This window comes from Haliotis asinina, chromosome 8 (assembly GCF_037392515.1).
Source record: "Haliotis asinina isolate JCU_RB_2024 chromosome 8, JCU_Hal_asi_v2, whole genome shotgun sequence".
NCBI lineage: Eukaryota > Metazoa > Mollusca > Gastropoda > Lepetellida > Haliotidae > Haliotis > Haliotis asinina.
This window is the reverse complement of record NC_090287.1, coordinates 8,261,588-8,284,524: the sequence shown is the minus strand read 5'-3', so window position 1 is coordinate 8,284,524 and position 22,937 is coordinate 8,261,588. Positions and strand designations below refer to the sequence as shown.

Genomic DNA, 22,937 nt, shown 5'->3' with positions numbered 1-22,937 from the left:
TGATCTAATGAATGCCTCAGGTGAGTTGCTTCACCTATAATCACACTGCATCAAGGTCTCCAAAGAATCTCCATCAATTGTCACTATGTAAAAGTGCTCGATGATGTTCAATGTGGATGAAAACAGAACAGTAATGGTTCCGATCCCATGAGTGAAATGACTCTTCCTTGCCGGGACTACTTTTACTCAGCTTCAGTGACACTATTGTGTAGTGAAGAACTAGAACATTAATCTGATTCACAGTATGCCCATGCACAATAATGTGAGTCGGGAATGAGTTTGTGATGCATTGTTCTATTAGGACAGTTGCACTGGAGATGGTTTGAATTTTTTAATGTTATGAAAACTGGATACAAATGTTTCCAGCATAATGGATATTGGTTAAAAAAGTTTCAGAATCATGACACCCTAACTGTCATGCATGGCACTCCCCCAGATTAAAATTTATTTTGTCAGGACAGTTGATGAACGAACATTTTACAGACAAAAACAGACTTCTTTGAGTGGCATTTAGAAGCAGGTACGATGAACAGGAAAGATATTTTATGGATAGACAATCTCTTAATTCCCGGAACATTGCACCCTTTGCATTCATTACAATAAAGAAGTCGACTACCCATACCCGTTCTTGTTCAGCCATATGTAAATACGTAACAAGGTCATAATGTCACCGGGGAGATAATTACCCTAGCAAGTAATAATCTGTCATTAAGTGACTGACACTCATTCATAGATAGTGCAATTAATAACAGTAGAAACCTCGCTATCTAAAATGCTGCTGATTATTTGATGAGAAATAAGCCGTTAATATATCAATCAGTTGGTTATATAAGATCTCATCATCCTCTAGAATGCAGGGTTTTATCTCCATTTTGATAAATATTTCAGTTGCTGCTGATTCCGACCGATGAAACCATGCCAGTGTGTCATAACATTGTGGAAATGTTGCATGATAGGACTAAATCATGAGTATAATCAATACAAATAGGTTTCTTCTTGTGTGGCAAATTAAATATGCATACAAATTGTCTTTAAGTCAGACTGATTTCCACAGTAAATTCCTAGTCTCCTAGGACCATAGCAAGTGTAGTCAGATAGCATTCAATCAATGGAGTTGGAATCGTTACTGTTGATATATCATTTCAACACAACCCTAGATATTCCTTACCCTGTCTAATCATTAGGATCGACAAGTACAGTTCAACCCTACTATCATGTACCTAGAGGGACTGTGCTGTACCTTTAGGATATCTGGACATTCAAAAGTTCAGGGAACAGTATTATCGATCCATGGTGATATGATATTGTGTATATCTTCTGCACCATGTGTACTGTCAAACTTGGAGGAGAAGATAAATTAGATCCACTTGTCCAGGGCCGCACCTGGGTCCTTCCCTGCATTGCCCACAATCATCTATCTCAGTATCTGCCATATTACACAAATGTCATAACATTCCTTATGAATTTTTACGTAGTTGGTACTCCTGACGAAAAACACAATGTACCTGTCTTTCCTGCAGCTTGTTATTTTGTACTGTTCCGAACACAAACACAGCATGTGAGAAATTAACTTGCACTTCTAAAAACTGTTCAGTGAGTCAGGTGGATTTATGCTGTTTCTGGTGATATTCAGCAATATCATGGTGGGGGGACACAAGAAATGGGCTTGACACATTGTACCCACGCGCAGAATCGATCCTGGGTCTTCAGCAAGACAAGTGAATACATTAACCACTAGTCTACCCATGTGACCAATGCCTACTGTAACATAAATGTATAAAATTCTAAAGTACAGTCACATTTGGGAAGGAGTCCGAGGTCCATGATAGGACTATATATTTTCCATCTATAAGAGATAGTGAGCAAAAGCATGTGTATCTGTTTAGCTGCAGTCAGGGAATACATTTGAGGTACCAGTACCACTGTGATAAAATGTTTTGACTGAATTATCATCTGTCTATTAATATGATGCGTCAGATTTTCATTTTATACATTTTGTTCACTAAGAAAATATAGCTGTCATTAATTTTACTTTTACTGTATTTGTTTAGTTAAAATAAATGCAGCATGAATACTTACAACTCCCTGACCATATTTCATCTATTCACTAACTACAATTAAGAATGTGTCTACTCACGTCTATGCCGCAACCAATCAGAGCATTACGATCCAGCGCCTTAAACAAGATGTTGACGATGTTGCGAGGCATGTTGGCATACTTTCCCCTGATGGTGTAACTCTCGGTCAGACCACCAGTGAAATCAGTCAATGAGTCTGCCATACTTCCACCTTTAAGGGCCTCGTAAGATCCGTATAGTCTAGAATGAAATAGTTTAATCACTGTCCAGAACATACAACATATGTCATCAGAAGCAATGAAAATGCAATTAAATCTGCCAAAGTCAAAGCACACAATCTCACAGGGTATCGAGACTGGCAACTGTGTTCATTAATCAAAAACTGAAAGGTGCCTACCAAGGTTCGCACACACATTTTGCACTAACTTGTATGTATGCTTGTGTCAATGTCATGTGGACTTTACCGAAAGGTGTTTCCATCAAATATGTATTAGGTTCAATCAAATATGAATTAGGGTAAAATACAAGGATCTTCATTTTCCATATAAGTCATGCTTATACTATTACTGACTTTGTTGTTTCAAGTTAAATGAAAGAATATATAATCTGTTGAATATTTTGTTAGGATGATCACGACTGAAATGGTCTATGAAAATCAGGATAAACACAGTGGGGTTCCACACAACATGGGACCCTGCTGGACTTGTTGAAAATATTCATCCCAGAAATATACGGGACTTTTTCTATGGTAGCTGTTGCTGGAAACCAAACGGATCCAGGGTTTGCTTAACACAGAAAATATTCCAGCCAGAACACATTTCACAGATTTCCTGGGAAACTCACTTAGCATAGGCTTTTTCCATCAGAGCCGCCCAAAACTCATTCGGCTGTGAAGAATGGACAAAGGTAAGGTCCCTGCCGACCACAGGAAGCTGGTCATCCACCACTACCTCCTTCCATTCCCCAAAATGCCAGAAGAAGAAGTGGAACAGACCAGCATACCAGCCGTCATGGAAGCTCTGGTCATCTGGGACCACGCGGAAGAAGCGGTCCCGATGTTCTGGGCAGCTCAGACAAGCGATAGCAGCCAACACCCAGCAGTCACCTACAGGAGCAGACAACATGAACATTAAATTGCTTTGTATGAATATTAAACTGTTTAATTAGTGTATCTGTCATGATGGTGTTCATTTAAGTTGACAAAAATAATTGCTCATTGATGACAAAAATAATTGGGTCATTGATTAAAAGCGTGAGGGTGTGGTCATTTAAAAAAAAAAAGAGCTATAAACTACATTCATTTGTGCATGAGGGTGCTTTTGTGTACATCCTCACATTGTTATGTTGGAAAATTGCAAATCCCACTCACCTAGTGTACCCTGTTTAATGTCAAACCTGCTGACATCATTGATAAAGAATCCCGGTCTGGCATTGTAGATTCTTGCAATGTCCTGGAAGTTAGAAGGAAATCATCATAAAAACACATGGAAGGAAAACAAGAAGATCTCAGACAGTTACTTGTGGATGACAAAAAAGGATGAATCTGTGATTCAACCAAGGATCAACTAATTTGTCTATGTGAAAGGGACACAACTCTGTAGTTAACAGACTGGAAATGTTCAGATGACACTTAAATCCATGCCAACATATATGTCTTTGAAAAAAATGTTATGCCATTTACGGAACTAATTCATGTGTTCAGTTATGTCACCCTTGTTACTTTAATCATGACAGTTAATTGGGCACAATGACTTTCATTAAAACACTGTGGTAATGCATGACACATGACACATAATGGTGTATTGTTGCCTTCCAAGGGCTTATTAAATGTGACATGACTGCACTGGAGTCATTCTCTGATAACTCTGGTTCTTGTTCCCTGTCACCTGTCAAAGTTGGACAGATTTCTTCTCTGTGTTAATCATTGTGATGAACTACACATCAGCCATTTAAGAATGGGTTTACCCTGATCTGTACACGATTCCTAGGGACTTTCTTTACAAGGCTGTAGGGGTCCCTGAGTGGGATCACAATACCCTAGGTATCATTTGTTGTTCTTATCATTTATATTACAGGTGTTAATGACAAAGTTGACATACATGCACCCAAAGTCATAAGTTTCAAACATTCCACCAGTCTCTTATGGAAATGTCCACTACCAGAATGTGGTGTGGTTTCATGAGGAAATTCAGATACAGAAATTTCATATCTTTCATCATGACATATTTGTCAAACTACCTGGTCATTGTCCTATTTTGAAATTTATCTATAAATGATTATATAGAACAAGAGAAAATTATCTAAAAGTCAACGATGGCCCTAGGTCTAATATCACTGACTGCCTGAGACCTACATGCTTTCAGGATCAAGCTATGACATGAATAGATCCATGTAGTACTCCCAAATATAAGAGACTTATCATATTACCTTGAAAGGGTATGACGTAGAATGCAAGAATGAAAACCAACTGAAATAGCAAGAAATAGATCTACAGTTCCTTCCATCAAACTTTACCATGCTTCAAGAATGGAATACGCAACCCTGCAACTACCCCTACTCCCTTCATTGGCCAGTAGCATAATAGTCACACATTCATGTACATGTAGGTTATAGGCCTCCTAAATGGTAACATGTGAGGCATCAAACCCACAGTACCCGCAAACATGGGGATGAAAGTATTTGGCCTTAACTCTGCACCAAGTGTCAGTAACCATTCCAAACTGGAATTAATCCTTTCTGAACCAATAATAATAGATGTGGGTAGGTGACTTGTTTCATTTATTTCCCAGACAACAAAACCAACAGGCTTTTTTTGCTCGGTTCCATGTCATTATATTGTAAGCAGTATTGATATTTCCAGTTTCAATTTACCTCTGAAAAAATTATTTTATAAATAAGTCAGAGTTCACTTAGGTTGGACTCCTTGATAAATCCCTGCTACCAGAGTTCAACTATCAGTTCCACCTTCAACAAATCCTACAAAATACTCCTTTTATTTGTCCGCCATAACAGTCCATAAACATGACACTCAGGCCTTAATTCACCCAGACAACACACATCCACCTGTCTCGGCCTTGCAGACTTAGCTATGCTGTTCCATATTTACATGAAAATATGGAGTGTCACCACCTCCATAGAAAGTCGGGCATTTAGTGAAAGACTTGACAAGCATCTGAGTGTGTTTACAGACCAAACAGAGACCTGACACAAAGAGGACAATGGGGAGGTCACCTTGTGTTTTACACACCTGTTTTGTGGGAATCATGACCTGAATGTACTGGCAGCACACTTTAGATGGTGGTGTCTAACAAAACAGACACAAAAGACACAGTATCTGGAACCTTAAGAGCAGAAAGGACACCATGCCTGCAGATTTCACCATGTATCAGCTGGGTACCTTATCACCTCACCCTTGGCAGCCTGTGTGCAGAGTTCACCCTATAATAGAGGAAACCTTATTACCTCACGCATGGCAGCCTGCGTGCAGAGTTCACCCTATAATAGTGGATACCTTGTCACCTCACCCTAGGCAACCTGTCTGCAGATTTCCCCTGTACCAGCAAGTCACCTTTTCACCTCACCTTAGGCAACCTGTCTGCAGATTTCACCCTGTAACAGAAGGGTACCTTATCACCTCACCCTCGGCAACCCACCTGCAGAGAGATTCCCCTACAACAATCTGGGATTGTATAATCTCACCAGACACGCTGCTGGCAGAGAGATAACCACAGGGGGATCTCACTCGACCCCCTCCTGATAGAGCATGGCCACAAGACATGCAGAAGTGCAGCAGTTAGTTCACTCAGCACCCTGACTACAGTGAGAACACCTCAAAACAGCAGGGAAGAGTCACCCATTTACAGAGCGGAACAAAACATAAATTAGACAAGGGTATTAAATGCAGTCAAAAACAGCCTCCCATTACAACAATAATACGTGCAACACAATGGATGCCTGCTGCACAGCTACATGAGATGTGTTGATTTCATGGGTGGCAGTGTCAGTCGTTATGCTCAGTAAACATCTGATCAAAGAATAAGCTGGGAACAGGGTTATCGCAACAGATCAGCCGATGTCACTGATGAAAAAGATAACAGCACCATTAACTCCAGTAAAGGATTCGTGAATAACCATTTTTAACAAGTAGTGTTGATTTATGACACCATCTTTAATGTGCTTCGTTTTTTTAAATTTATGCAGCATGTCTATGGACATTTTGAATTTCATTTGTGAGCTTGTAACAAAGTTCTTTGTATGTTCTCAATATGAGAAAAACCTGGTGTAGAAGACGCGAAGTCGGAAATTTTACTTATCGTCAGCAGAAGAAATACATGAATGTGTTCTTATATTCCTATTAAAATACTTTCATGTCAAACTCTGACAAGTATATTGACAAGTTACAATAATGACTTTCAAATAAATATGTTACAAGTAAACGTTTTCCCTGATAAGTAGTGCACGAAGGACCAATCAACCATGCAGGCTACAGTGAATAAAGAGTGAGTGAGTGATAAATCCCTTGCTGTTTAGCTGACATGATGATGATGATGATGATGATGATGATGATGATGATGATGATGATGATGATGATTTTTCAGAAACCACATTCACTAACAATGCACATTCAATAAAAAAATACATGTTTCACACTTACGACTAGGCGCCCTTCAAGACATTATAATTGTGAGTGGCAATTGATGAGAACTGTCCACATTAGATCTGAATGAAGACTTGTTACTGAGGGGTTCAAGATCTATGGCAATGAAACCATGCAGTGTCTGTCCTTCACATCTCACATAATAGCGTATAGAAACTCTTCAGACATGGTGATGGGTGTTTGACTGAATTGCTTCTCAAACTCTAAGATGACACACATAAAAATGGTATTAAAATCTGTCATGGTAGAATGAAGATAAGCATGCTATGATTTAAATGTAGAGCAAGGCTGCCTGCAGATCTACCCATTTCAAATTAATAACTTAAACACCCTGCTGCTCTTTCAGTTCTAAATTCAGTTAAACACAGTTAGATTTTCAGATAACCTAGCCTACATGAGAAACACAGCTTGTGACCTGCATAGATTTAATAGAGAATAAGACTTGAGTATTACTTATTAGTCATTTAATGTGACATGTGATCTGCCCTTGCTTCTGCAGCTGACAGTTCCTCCTACCATGCTGAATGTAGCAATAAATGGAACAATTTGTATTTGGGGCTCCCCAATATCATATTTTGTCACTTGAATTAATTTTGCTGCTTTCAAAAGATGCATAAATTGCAATATTCACTATTAGTGACTGTTTTGAGTGAGTGACTACAATTGCAACCTAGTGATCAATCACCTATATATTGACTATTGTTAACGGTGACTCCCATTGATGGTACAACTGCACTATTATATGTTTCTGAACATCACAGACTTTATCTTATTTATACAACTGTACATTATGTTCACCACTATATTGTACAATGTATACTAACCAGACTTGTCAACTCATTACATGAAAAGATATTTACATAAGTAAGTTTTGTTTTTATACTAATCCAGATTTCTTTGGAAATAAAAATTTGCTTAAACTATATCACTTCTGTGAGAATGCACCCTAATGCTTTGCAGACCATTGTGACATCACTTCCCCAGTTAAATAACTGTGGTTACTACTGTCTACAGTTATTGTTGTCTAAAAAGTTAACAGATTTTAGATGATCAATAAAATGTTCCTGACATTAAATATATATCAATATAGAAGACGAATACAAAAATACAGTCTATGTCTGCACTTTACTCACACATACATCATGTCTATACATGTTTTGTGGAGTGCATGAACTGGCCTTTACAAAAATACCAACACTTTAAGAACACAGTTATAAGACCAGCCATGTTTATTTGTCAGAGCCACAATTAGTGCGAAGCAAGCAGGGTTATGGAATGCTAGACAACAATGTTCATAGTCTGCTTAACAATACTGACTACAGGTACACAGTTTTTGTGAAAGTCCAATGAGAGCTGGTGATTGACATCACTCAGAGCCATCTTGTCCATGATGAGGTCATCAGCTAGGAGATTGTGTTATATCTATGTTGGCCTATTGTGTCTGTTCAATGCTATAATGACAGGTGTTACCAAAACTACTACTTTGAGGATAAAGAATGCTGTCTCATTTCCATGATTCATGTTTTAAGCTATGTCAGGATCTGACTAAAGAACTTCAGATCTCACCCAAGTTAGTCATCAGTCTCACCGTCCAGAACTCTGTCATTCCCTTTCTTTTCTTTCGCTAATGAAATGGCATATGAAGTCAAGATTTTCCATATGCTCTGAATCTGTTACCTCACTTGTGCTAAGTTTCAGTTGTTTGTGGCTATCACAATGACCTACTGTCAGTTACATAACATACTGTAACAAAGAAGGAACTACTTGTACTCACTACAGTCATTGTTCATGTTTTCAGGCTGAGCATTCATCAGATCAGTTTATAATCAATACATCATAGAGTTTTCATATCAGTTTTGATAGCATTAAGAATAATAAAATGTATTAATTGTTACAAGTCTGTTGTAGATCAGGTTGACAGGAGGTGTGTTATCTTTGGCTTTCAAATGTGAGTGAGTGAGTGAGTGAGTGAGTGAGTGAGTGAGTGAGTGAGTGAGTGAGTGAGTGAGTGATACTTACATATTCAAACCTACACTTTCCTAGTTTGTCTAAAAAACGCAACTTTGCACCTGAGGTAGACTATAAAATCTAACAATATATCACTGTGGGGATTATGACTATTTCAAATAATTAATGTTTTGCTTGAAATATTCATTTTTAGTGACATTTCAGACATAGTTGAAATGATATGCATATAATAATTGTTTAGTATCCCACCTCCAAATCTATACAGATTAATGCATCTACATACAAACAATCTAGGAATGATTTTAAGTGATTTGTATCAACTAGTAAATACAAAGGTATCCCTGAATTGGTAACTTTATCATGACCCCATGTATTGAAGGTGATTTCCTTTCATCTAACATCTAATGCCTGTCTGTAATAGTTTGTAAGCGTCTAAGCATGTGCAATGATAGGAAGGTAAGTTGTTGGCAATGAAGCTAAGTGTGTGAGGCATCATCTTCATGCATGACTTCTCAAATTATTGTACTTTATACTACAGTTATAATCAGCTTATAGGGACCACCAAGTCTTGGTCCCTAACACATAAAGCAAATGAATAGGACCTCAAAACTGATCATAACATCCGTCAGTTTGTGTAAATGTAGTCAACTGTACATGTTAATAGAGAGGCCAACTGGTCATATGATTCTTGCATTACTCCAAAACAAGTTTGGGTTGAAAACTGTTATCCTGTCAACTGTTATCTCATCTGCCTCCATCTTGGTCCAGATAATCTGTAAAACCTTGGTCTGATACTATTGTCATGGTAACAGTGTTGTCACTGAATCGTGTAACCAGGCACTGCAGTTTGTTGCTACATGAACAATTAGTCCCAAAAGTGCAGTTCCCTCATTCAAATATGTACATGCATTATGAACATATATTGTCCAATTTCATGGAGCCTAGAACAGTGATTAATTACTTGCTGGGGCAATCCAGACTTACTAAGATCTAGATCTGAGTTTGGATTAATTCTAAACAATGCCTGCAGGGTTTGGAAGACACATCCGGTTGTTCCACCTGTTGGATGCATCATCACCACCACCAATGGAAGGAGGTTTGTGCTCCAACAACTACAATCTCACCCACACATTCCAGGTCAAATCATAATGGTGAAACAGTGCTGCTCTAAACAACGTCCTTATATCACGTTGGTTGTGTAAACTGACAGCTTAAAAGTAAAAGGCCTCATTCGTTATTTCATGATATTTTCCTGAATACATCCAGTATTGTTGAGACCAGATCACATATTGCCCATACAATATGATATATTATAATTATCTGAAAACATTAAACCACAACAGAACATATACAAAGTAAAACTATGCAACATTGTTGCCTTTGATAGACAATGCGGTGATGCACTGTTCAAGTATTATGCTTTTCCCAAACACAGGTATGAAGGTTCCTACTGTTTAGACTGCAGAAAATAAAATAAATGTTTCTCAGACACATTTTTCAGAAGCCACGAGGGTGGTAAGACTTTTAAAAAAATCTATAGAGAAAAAAGTGACAAGGGAGGAATATATTTCTGATGATGCCTGAGGGATTTCACATTTTTTATTTAGCCATATACAGATGATAAATATAATAATAAACAGGATCTGTAAGTTGTTTAACATTGCACTCTGAAATATTGCATCTGATGGTGGTGGTCTGTAAATTATCAGTTTGGACCCGACAATCCAGTGACTGACATCATGGAAATCGATCTACCCAAATGGGTATGATTACTTGCAATGAAAAAGTTTGTGTGTCTGTTACAGTTCGTTTGAGTCAGAAACGGACGGATGAATTGTAAATTTTATCATAGTACAAAACTGCCACATATATATAAATGGTACACATGTTTATCATTTTCTAATACCCAACAGCTCTCTGATATTTGAACCTTTTCCGGACTCAACCAAAAATGTTGTTTAAGAAAACATTGAAAACACAAAAGGTGTTTTCTGTTGCAGCGGGGTGAAACCGCAGAAGCAGAACAGCCAGTCATGGCAGGGGACACCTCAATATATCTATTCCAGGAGACCTGTCAGTTCCTTGTCTCTCATAATGTCATAGTCATGACTTAAAGGGATGACAAGTGGTGCCACAGTTGCCTGCTGTAAGTCATCCCGAGACCAGTAACCTTTTTCAATGACGTTAGCTACCTTGTTGACATAGTTTTAGTCTGATTTTGTTAAGGGATTCGGACATAATCAAAACCTCTACATCACGTAATCTAAAAGTAGTGTTTGATCTTCCAACATCTCCTTTGACAATACCCCATATCATTTCAATGGGGTTAAGGTCACAATGGCAGGGTGGAAATTGGAGAATATCATGACCCTTTTTTTATGTTACTGTCATCTTTGTAGAAAGGTTCACCTTTGTGGGTTTTTGTGATCTCATAAAGCTAAGGCTTTGTTGCCTTTGAAGGCTGTGCAATCTGAAATTTGTCAAGCCATGATATCATATCCCTGTTTGATATTGAGTCTTCACTGTCCGAGTCCTGCATGCTGTGGTATGGTGCATTGTCCATTACAACAAAAGTCTTCTCTGGTAGAGCCAGTACCAGCTTGTTTTTAACCCAAATGAAGAAAACCGCACCATTCATCTTGGGATGGTAGTCTCTGTTATCTGTGGACTTTGCCCTGAATATGAAGTCACAGCCTGTGAGAAAGCCTTTGCTGGAGCAACCAGCATTGAGAATGATTAGTCTCTTTCCTTTCCCTTGAGGCAGTTTCTAGGTGACCCCCTATCACCCCCATTGGGTACCCACTGACTGCTGGCAGTGTGCGAGCATTGACCCCAGGTCATGTCCAAGTACACTGGCTTGAACCCTTCTTTGCGCTTCTTCTTTATTACCCTGAGAAAATTATTTCTCAAGCGAACGATATCAGGGCATTCACAGAGTACTGACCTATTCTCCCCTGAAATTTTCTTATAACGATATCCAAAAGAGTGTAAGTGTTGCCAGAGTGTGTACTTTGATACTCTGAGGTTGCGTTCTTGATTCAAATTGCCTTTACTAAAATTTTCAGCCACATGCATTTGTTTTCAGAATAGAGCTTGTTGATAGACTTCCTTACAAGGTTCTTTTGAAGGTTGTCCAAATGTTTTAAATAGCCTGATTTTGACAAGACCGTTACCTGCTTCGCATCACCCTCACAATGTTTGTGTTCCAGAACATTTGTCAGTACCCTTGCTGATACTCCTAAAGCTTTTGATGTCTGCTTACGGAATTTAATAATGGCATAAAATGGTTTGCCGCTTTCAGCTTCAGTATGGAAAAAATCATACACTTTAATCAACTGTTTTGTGTCAGCATTCAACTTCATTTTTCATCAGGCATGTGCATCCTATGCATGACGAGATAGTTCCATTTCGGTGGTTTCACCCTGCCATGACAGATAACAACTTTTTCGTTTTCAATTATCATAGTTTCTTAAACAACATTTTTGGTGGAGTCCAAAAAATTTTCAAATAGAAGAAAGCTGCTGGGTATTAGTAAATGATAGACATTTACTATTTATATTTATGTGGCAATTTTGTACAATGATAAAATTTGCAATTCACTGGTCCGTTTCTGACTCAAACGGACTGCAGTCATAAGTCACCCTTTCATGACAAACAAGTGTAGCTTATTCCAGTCCTTATTCAGAACCTCACATGTTTAGTACACAAGAAGCATGATAAAAGGTCCATGAATGTTGTCAACAGTGTTGTCCTCCAAACTGCAGCTGTCAGCATGTCATGGCGACCTAAGTATAAGGCCAGCTGAACAATACACATGTGTGCCATGACTTTTCCACATCGATACATATTATCATGAACCATTAACTACATTGTGTTTTTTCCTTGCTTTTTTGCTTCTTCATATTTTTTTTTTTCAAAATCGTGAATAAATTTGTGTAAATAAATTTTTGGCCACACCCCCCATGGTGAAATTATGTACAGTTCAGGGTAACATCTGTCTTATCAAGCCAAGGTTCAAACCACCAATAAGCTACTACACCATGGAGATATGAGTTAGAAAAGACAAGACTTACCATTTGTCTTACAAATCTCACTTAATATGATCAGTGTTAAGACATGCACAGAAAGTTTTAATCTGGTGCAATGAAATATTTAGGGGTTAAAGATCAAGAGAAACGAGAAATATGGTTGCATTTTCTCATTTTTCATGAGGAATGGTCAGAAAGATTGTTAATACCATACAACATTATGTTTCTAGTTTGCAGGATGTATTTTTTTCAAATTTTGATAAAATAAATATCAAAATATTGTCGTTAACAGAAAATCTATAGTTTTAACAATGTATTAAGTACATGCTTTCTTCTGTCATTTGCCTTGTTTTGCCCATACATGTATTAAAATACCTAAATGCTTTGGACTGGTTTAGAGCAGGCAGTGTTAACCATGTAGCCTGTTCACACACAGTGTACTTAATGGTCTCAGGGAACACAGTCTCATACAGTCTCACACAGAGAGACACACACAAGAAGCATTCAGGCTGAAGCTGTTTTCTCCTAAAGAATATCAAGTGTATCATAACTTGTTGAATATACAGTCTGAACATCATAACAAATACGCCAGCAAAACTGCATGACCATATAATTGGGAAAAAATTTTGAACCTCCTGAGGAAAGCTTTGTACGACAACACCATGCATAATGTGTTTTCCATTTGGTCACAGGTGAACAGTTGGTATAATGAGGTACATGTGCACTGACATAGATCTGTATCAAAACTGCTGCTTAACAGTTATTTCTGTTACATATAAAAGAGTGGTTAGTGCAGGTGTACTAGATATCAGGGATGTCATGGCATTTTAGATGCTGCTGGGCCTGGCTAAACTCCCCTCGGGCCCAGTCATCATTTAAGAAACTCCAGCATGTTGTGATATCGAAATCAACATGTGCATTTACTGCAGACTATAAGGACCTATGACAAGTACAGGTCTGACATGAGACCAAGCAGCCACAGGCTTATGGGAAGGCACTTCACTGTATCAGGTATATGAAATTGACAGTGAATAAATCAAATTTGAGAGGACATGTTAAAGCATTTGTTAATGTGATAATGAAGCTATAAATCCCTAATATAATACTTGAAACCAGGAGCAGGTCTGGTCACTGGGTCTGTAATAATATTGGCTTGGTTAATGTTAGAGAGGAGTTCCTGAGACACAACCCTTTCAAAATTATTGCCCTAAATGATATGTGTGTGCATACGTGCATGCGCATGTGTGTGTTGTAGTCTGAAATAATGCTGGTTTCATAATGCTGGCAAACTGAGGTAATGCGTAATGTCAGGCAGTCTGACAGCAAGCATCATCTTTTAATGCCTTTTGGTAAGTAACTATAAAAAAACAGCTGAGTCATGAACACCGTCAGTTTTTCAGTCTTACTTCCTCTAAAGTGGCAAGTCTAGAGGACAATTAGGACCCTGTTATCTATATGTTTTTAGAACATGAAAAATCACATTCACTTGTCTGTAGACTTGGACGAGTGAGTGACTCGGTGAGTTTAGTTTTATGTCACATTTAGCAATATTCCAGAAATATCATGGTGGTTGACACCAGAAAATGGGCTTCACATATTGTACTCGTGTGGGGAATCGAATCCAGGTCTTTGGCGTGACAAGCGATTGCTTTAACCACTAGGCTACCCCACCGCCCCAGAGGATCCTTTGTGCGCAAAGTAAACTGGTTTAAATGTCTCTGTCGTTCATCACAACCTATAGCAGTTGTCTGATTAACCTCTTTTATGTGACATGCACATCGTAATAAATCAACAATACCAATACCAAATTTCATATTTGAATTTTCTTATGTTAAATCTGTTTCTAAGAGCTGTTAACCACATCCAGCAATGTGACTACACATGCAATCAAGACAAATATCACCTTTTAAAAATTAGAAACTGTAGGCATTAACACGTCAACACTGCCCACTCACTGAATCAGTTTCAGCTGAAAGATCCAAAGTGGCAAGTCTAGAGAATTGGACAATTAGGACCCTGTTATCTATATGTTTTTAGAACATGATCATTTAAACATCATTATTACTTCCATAGGTCTAAGGTACAATGTGTGAAGCCCATTTCTGGTTTCTTTTGTCATGATATTACTAGAGTATTGCTAAAAGTGGCATAAAAATCACATTCACTTGTATGTAGACTTGGACGAGTGAGTGACTCGGTGAGTTTAGTTTTATGTCACTTTTAACAATATTCCAGAAATATCATGGTGGTTGACACCAGAAAATGGGCTTCACATATTGTACTCATGTGGGGAATCGAATCCAGGTCTTTGGCGTGACAAGCGAATGCTTTAACCACTAGGCTACCCCACCGCCCCAGAGGATCATTTGTGTGCGAAGTAAACTGGTTTAAATGTCTCTGTCGTTCATCACAACCTATTGTTCACTTGAAGTCTATCATTGATTATGTTTGATCATAATGCACTATGTAAACACCTCCACCTTGTTGACTCACGTCAACCTACATGTCAGGACATCATGTGATAAGTTAAAGCACATAGGACAGCATGTTGTCTACCCAGCTTCCACCCACAGAAAACATATCATATTTCCCCCAATAAACAGTACTAACCTAACCTCACTGATACCAGCAAGTTTGCTAAAGCATTCCAGCTGTTTTGATATGGAAATTGAACAATGTGATGCAATATGTTTTGATTTAACAGATGATAACCATTCAAAGACATTATTTTTCAAAAATGTTCTGTACATCTTGAAGAAGTGATGTCACGTCATGTTTCTTTGTGGTTTACAGTCACAATATTCTAGATATATGTCTGCAGTCTGTATATTATCAAGCGTAAAGAGGACTAACCAGAGAGTGACATCATGAGCACAGAAACATAATGACACAATCAAGTCACTTGAAAACTTCAGTCCTCAACTAAATGTTTATATGAACTGACTTCTGATTTCAAAACATATAAGTGATTCACTTAGGCAAGGTTGTGATTTTGATGAAAGCTTTGTGTAAAAATCACATTCAAAAGAGACATTTGATTGGTTGTTGATTTCAAGACCATGCTTGTGATAAATTCTGTATTTTGTTGGTGAAAGGAGAGAAGGAGATAGAAAACACATTAAGGGTGTAACGATACAAGGGGCTGTGATACAATACATAGCCAGACCACATGGGTGTGATATGATCCACGACCCAATACAGCTCTTTCATTTCACAAGTTCTTATTCTCTCAAATCACGATAGAGAACTATAGTATCATATTGTTCTACCACGAGAAGTCATTTCTTATATTAAGGTATGATGGCAGATGGGTCAGGGAATATATCATAATAAACAGTTGTGTGATACACTGGATAATACACAGGACATTATATGTTTCTACAAATGCTGTGGTGTCTATGTTAGGAAGTACGGTATGTACAACATTACATGACTACAAGAGCCAGACCAGGCTAGACCAGTTAAGTGCTACCATTAACTTCTGTCTTTATCATATTGATCTGCTATATTTGTTTTACAATCTCAAAAAGCAAACATTTTCCTATAGCAAGGATCCTTTCAGTGATATAACTCACAGAACATAGTTTTGTTTCGGGAACAAAAACTGAGAAATAAAATTGACATAGCAAACTGATTTTTGTAAATCTTATCACTGAACAAAAAATAATTAAAAGACGGGTTACTTGTTGAGGTGGGGTGATGGGATTGCACATTTAACATTTTTTCATGTCTCTTATCCCTATGATATATTACCAGGTGTAGATATTACTTTTCATTTCTGTATTGTGATATATTGTGATATATTGTGATATATTGTGATATATTGCAATACACAAACATGTATTGTGATACATACTGCGAACATTTTGTTTATTTTTCATGAAACAAAAATCTTCAATTATAACGGTCATTACATAACAACATATTGAAAATACAAGGACATAATCTGTTATCCACCACACCAAGATGTAACAAAGTCAGACCTCGGAAATACTAAGGTGTAAATGTTGTTGTATGTTGTGTGATATAACCATGGAGACCCGTGAAGGTCCCGGGGCAGAATAGGCCTTCAGCAACCCATGCTTGCCATAAAAGGCGACTCAGCTTGTCGTAAGAGGCGACTAACGGGATCGGGTGGTCAGGCTCGCTGACTTGGTTGACGCATGTCATCGGTTCCCAATTGCGCAGATCGATGCTCATGTTGTTGATCACTGGATTGTCTGGTCCAGACTCGATTATTTACAGACCGCCGCCATATAGCTGTAATATTGCTGAGTGCGGCGTAAAACTAAACTCACTCACTCACTCATAACCATGGATAACCCAAACTGCGCCTCTGATGTGCTAGAAGGTTGATAGTCATGATTTATCCAACTGGGTACCCATTTTCTGCTGGGTGAACATATGCAATTCGAACAAACTCACTTGTCTAACTAAGGTGAAACCAGCATATATCACATGTGCTTCATTGTAGGGGAAGACTGAAGTCAAACACTCAGGAGTCAAACTGTCAAAACATTCACCCATCTAAGTACTCTCCACGCCCAAAGTTGCTTTACTTCAACTTTATTTATTTGGGAGCTGAGTTCTATGCACAGGGCCACACACTGTCATTTGTTTTCAGATCTTGAATTACAGAACAAACTTTTAGATGGAAATCGTTTTTAATTTTAAAATGTCTGATATATCGGTTACTTGCAGAAGAGTGCACCGGTCCGTATTGTGTTACCCTATATTGCAATATACGGATAATAACACACTTCCTACTTATTAATATACATTGCTATCAGTTGTCTGATTAACCTCTTTTATGTGACATGCACATCGTAATAAATCAACAATACCAATACCAAATTTTATATTTGTATTTTCTTACATTAAATCTGTTTCTAAGAGTTCTTAACCACATCCAGCAAAGTGACTACACATGTAATCAAGACAAATATCACCCCTTAAAAATTAGAAACAGTAGGCATTAACATGTCAACACTGCCCACTCACTGAATCAGTTTCAGCTAAAATTTCCAATGTGTTTGAACCATAGAGACCAATTACTTGCTTTTGATATATTGACTTCGTCCAGATTGTGGAGTACATCGAGTTCATTGGGACAAACTTCTTGTTTTAGTGTTGACTTTTACACTGCATCTGTTTGTATGCTGACCCAAATGTGTGGCATCAGCTATTAACTTCATAATGCATAACACATTATCCTTTGTTGTATATTAATTATAAATCAATCACTTTATTTGGGTTTATGTATGTGAATACCTGCATTCAATCAGTACATAAGAATAGCAGGTACACAAGCTGAAAACCTAGGTTAACTACTGTATTTTCTCTAACAAGCCCCTGGGTGTTTATTTTTCAGAAGATCTCCAGACCTGATGCTTATTACAGGTGCTTATAACTGGACTGGCTTACTGGCTCCAATTACTGTAATTGTTAGGCACTTATTACAGGAAATACATTGTTGCAATACTGTTTCCATGTTTTAATTTTTTCATGCATATTTGTACAGATAATACTTAAAGTATTTGGGTAATGATGATGTATTTTCCATATTTCAATGCAGTTTGTGTGGGATTGTGCCTGTTATCACTTACAGTCAAAGTGGCACTATTTGTCCTAAACTCTGGGTTAACATGTCTGCTAGGCGACCTGTTTTTTTCTCTCTTCTATCAGTTTACAATCAAGCTAGTCTGTTGCTGTATCATGCATCAAGTCATAGTACATTCTAACATGTCCTCACCACTTAATCACCTCTATTTATACATGCATTTATGTCTTTTGTTTTAGACTTCACTGCGCTGAGTCAGGGTTGATAATATTCTCTACTAATTTCTCCTTTTGAATGAATTCCTTTTTGTCTGTCTGATCTGAAATATTTACCATTTATTACCATATATAGGCCGAATTTTGAGGACAAAAAGAAAGGAGTCTGCAGAAAGGCTTATCTATGTGACACAAGTTCACGAAAGTGTTTTTCTGGTCATCAGTGCCCTGTCAGTACGATCTTACAGGTTAGCGGTACACCTGCTAGGAAGTTTACGATGATTACAGCTACTTTATTGTAAATGATCAAGAAAATACATATTAAAGGGTACTGTTTTCATTATTTCAAAATATTTTGCTATTACTTTACAGCAAACACCAACCTTATTAAATTTTTGAGTTTTCTGTAGTACTATCCTTCCAATCCAAGTCAGTCTTTGACTCCATCACTTCAATGCAAATCTTCCAGCAGGCTTAGTGACAGTGAAGATCAAACTTTATCTAGAGCAATATATCTGTTCTGCTTTGTTGTCATCACTGCTATAAAACACTGTAAAAAATCTCTTATACAGGACATTGAAACAGATGTAACTGACTATCACTTACAAGTTGACGACTTTGACAAGACCAAATTTCCTCTCTCACTGTTTAATAATGTAACGTAATAACATTGTATACTGCTCTACACATGATGTCAAAGTGGTTTACAGTTATAGTATACAGTAACATGATACCAAACCATTCACTTATTTCACAAATATGGTGTTATCATTTAGCATTCTCTGTTAGTTCCACTTAGTATTTTGAATAATACCTTAACTGCAGACTTCTTCTTGTCTTAATACCAAATATGTCACAAATCAGGTGAAGTTTAGCAATGTTAGCTGCAGAGGGTGCTTGGACGGGTGACTATGTTTGGCAGATTGACTCCTGAGAGTTTCTTTGATTTCAGTCATGCCCCACAATGAAGCACATAAGATACGAGGGGATGTCAATAAGTTTTGAGGGTTGAGCATTTTTCATACCCAGGTGTCACAGCCAATGGTACGACATTGAACCTTGGGGGGTAGCTGATGTGATATATAAGTTTTGGTATCCTACTCTCTGAAGTTATTGGACAGCTCACACTGACAGAAAGAGACCCCCTCACGGCAGTGAAAATGAATAAAATTGAGTATAGAGCAGCAATTAAGTTTTTAGTTCTTGAAGGAAACTTGGCGAAGTACATTGAAGAAAGGCTTTCAGCAGTTTATGGGAAGTCTTTCCCTTCATCTGCTACCATCAAACGATGGGTCAATGAATTTAAGCATGGTAGAGAGAGTCTTGAAGATGACCCCTGTCCAGGTCGCCCAACCACAAGCACTAGTCAGGAAAACATTGACAGAGTGCAAAGACTTGTGCTGAAAAATCATCAAATCACACTGCATGAGTTAGAGGAGACCACAGGCATTTCACACGTATCCACTGAGACAATTCTTCATGAACATCTCATCATGTCTAAGGTCTGCGCAAGATGGGTGCCAAGAATGCTTACAGATGAAATAAAGCAAACAAGGGTCACCATTAGCAACTCCATGCTAACCAGATACAACAAGAATCCAGAAGATTTTCACTTTAGGCTAGTAACCTGTGATGAAACCTGGATCCAAGACTATGATCCTGAGAGCAAACAAGAATCCATGGAATGGAAACATGTCACTTCTCCCAGGACCAAAAAGTTCAAAGCCTCCAGATCAGTGCAGAAGGTAATGGTGACAGTCTTCTGGGATAGCAAAGGCGTCATCCACGTAGATTACTTACCAAAAGGAAGAACAATGAATGGGGAATATTACGCTAACTTGTTGGGGCAAGTGCGACAGTCTATCAAGGAGAAGCGCCGGGGCAAGATCAGACGTGGTATTCTTCTACATCAAGACAATGCTCCAGTACACACTTCTCGCGTTGCAGCCGCTGCTGTGCAGGAATACGGGTACGAAATCTTGCCGCATCCCCCACTACTCTCCAGACCTGGCACCAAGTGATTACCATCTGTTCCCAAATCTCAAGAAACACTTGCGTGGTCGTAGATTTCAGGATGATAATGACCTTATTGCCGCTACTGAGGCTTGGTTTGAGGACCAAAATGGCGCCTTCTACAGAGATGGTATCAGCGCCTGGTAGAAAAGATGGAACAAGTGTCTTGACTCACAAGGGGACTATGTTGAAAAATAAATGTGGCTCATACCAATATTTTGTGTTTTTCTATGCAATCCCCTCGTACATGTGGTCTCACCTGAGGCAAGTGAGTTTGTTCAAAACTGCCTCTGTTCATCCAGCAGAAAATGGGTACCCTGTGGGATAAAGTCATGTGAATACATGTATAACCTTCTAGCACCTAACAGGCAGCTTGGGTCATCTGGGGTAATAGTAAGAGAGTTTTTCTGGATCTTAATTTTTCTGGTATGAGAATCACTTCTAAATGTTATTCAGAGACCTAATACACAGATTGTTTGGGTGTCTCAAGCATGCCTTGTGCACCAGGAAATGTTCATGACAAATGGAACATCAAGTTTTCTATTCACAATGGATTTGTTGCAGCACTTAAACATATAAAAAAGAATTAACTGAATTAAACCTAATCCTTTTAGATTACATTAGTATAAGTTTTAACAAGTGTGATCCAAAATATATCATTTGTTGTTGTCATTATTATTATCATTATCAAAATCACAAAATATTATCTTCTTTTGATTATCATACAAAAACTATACAAACAAGTTCACATTTTCCACCTGCTGTCTCCTGTGTGATGACATGACCTGGATAAAGCCAGTATGATCAGAGGGCAGCTTTCAACTCAGCTGACACTGACTCACAATCAGTATTGTAATACATGCCCATGTGTTGTGTACATCTATACACAGGTCAGTCAAGGTATGAATGGTGGTATCCATGCAAAGAAATACAAAATAAAGGTTAACAGAAGCTGTCACGCAGAGCGTTTGCGATTTTTGACTGGCGATATCTTTGCCACTGGACTTAACCTAAATCTGGACGCTTATCTTGGTAATTTTAGATACATGACTAATAGTTATCTGCAAGGGTGGTGAAATATATAGCATGCATTAACATCTAAACCACAGAAAAGATATATAATTTCAGAATAATGATTCTACATTTTGCTGCGAGCATATATCAATAACGGTATATTGTCTCATGTTGTTAACTGGCATTAAAACAATGTCCGATATTAGCCGTCCTGTACTACCTTTCAACATTGGCTGCAGCTGAAGTTGTTCAGCCTTCAGTATTTCAAAAACATATTTCATGACACCGATGCAACTATACTGTAACACCCAAATAGCCCACACAACATCCGTTTACTTACCGCCGGGCGCTTCCAGTCAAAACGATAGGGCGGCTGTCGGCTGTAATACAAGGAACTGACGGCAGCAAGAAAGTTCGAATCCTCATACAGTTTCCTGTTTCTCAAACACTGCTGGCGAAGCCTGTCAAATTCACTAATGTCACGGTTGTCGCCGTTTCTGTGATGCATTTCTCTTGTTTCGATGGGGTAGGTCCTCACCCCCGAGCTACCATTCTGGGGGTTGGGCTGCTGGTTGTATGGGGGTGTGGGATGGCCGGTGTAGTCATCTGGTTTCGTGTACCGACGGTGTGTATTAAAATCCATATTCATTTCTCCTTGGTGGTATAATCTCAAGAATAACTCCAAAACATGATCTATATTCTTCCGTATCAAACGGAAGCTAGTGAGTGCAGTGTGTCGTCCCGTTATAACACACCTGCTACTATGAGATATATCTCCCGCCGTGTACCTAGAATACTACGTGACGCCATATAACGTGATTGGCCACGAGCAATTGAATGTGTCTGCTCATTGGACCGCATGAAAACACTACGGCAGAATGAGTAACTATACTTTCATACACGGATGCACAATTGATTCGTCCTTTGAGGAAGAGCTGTAGTCATGCTGGCTCGGTGGGAACATACCTATCACTATACATCGCTGACAGGTGAAGGGTGGAAATGTGTGAAATGTTATATAACCGTGTACCGCGTTAAGTAACACCCCCAGTTTTATGGTGTTTAATGAGCCCCGACACATGCTGCTAGTTTTACGCAATGTTACATTTTGTTTCACGAATTATTGATACATCTAGTAGATGACATTATATCGATATTTTATGTCTTAATTTTACATGGAATTTGGGCACGCAGATTAACGCCACATATACAACGCCGTGACAATTCTAGGGAATTCGAAGCATGTTTGCTATGCTATGGGATATGATCAATATGCATGGCGGTTCACATACAAATCTTAATGAGGGGATTTGCACATAGTTTTCACGCATGCATCTGTCCATCCGGGCTCCGAGAAGTGAATCGATTTTATAGAGAAATGACAAGTACCTGTGAACTTTGAGG

The 22,937-nt window shown here is 38.3% G+C and overlaps 1 protein-coding gene across 1 annotated transcript in view; it reads right to left on the bottom strand.

Annotated features, from left to right (window-relative positions):
• LOC137294833 (calpain-9-like) overlaps nt 1-22,327 on the bottom strand; it is a 37,561-nt gene extending 15,234 nt beyond the window's left edge. The window contains exons 1-4 of the mRNA XM_067825955.1: nt 21,874-22,327; nt 3,448-3,529; nt 2,922-3,183; nt 2,138-2,318 (exon numbers count right to left, since the gene is read on the bottom strand). Of these exons, the coding sequence (XP_067682056.1) occupies nt 2,138-2,318; nt 2,922-3,183; nt 3,448-3,529; nt 21,874-22,182 (834 nt within the window). The 5' untranslated portion in view covers nt 22,183-22,327. The remainder of the gene's footprint in view (nt 1-2,137; nt 2,319-2,921; nt 3,184-3,447; nt 3,530-21,873) is intronic.
• Between the last annotated feature and the right edge of the window lie 610 nt (nt 22,328-22,937).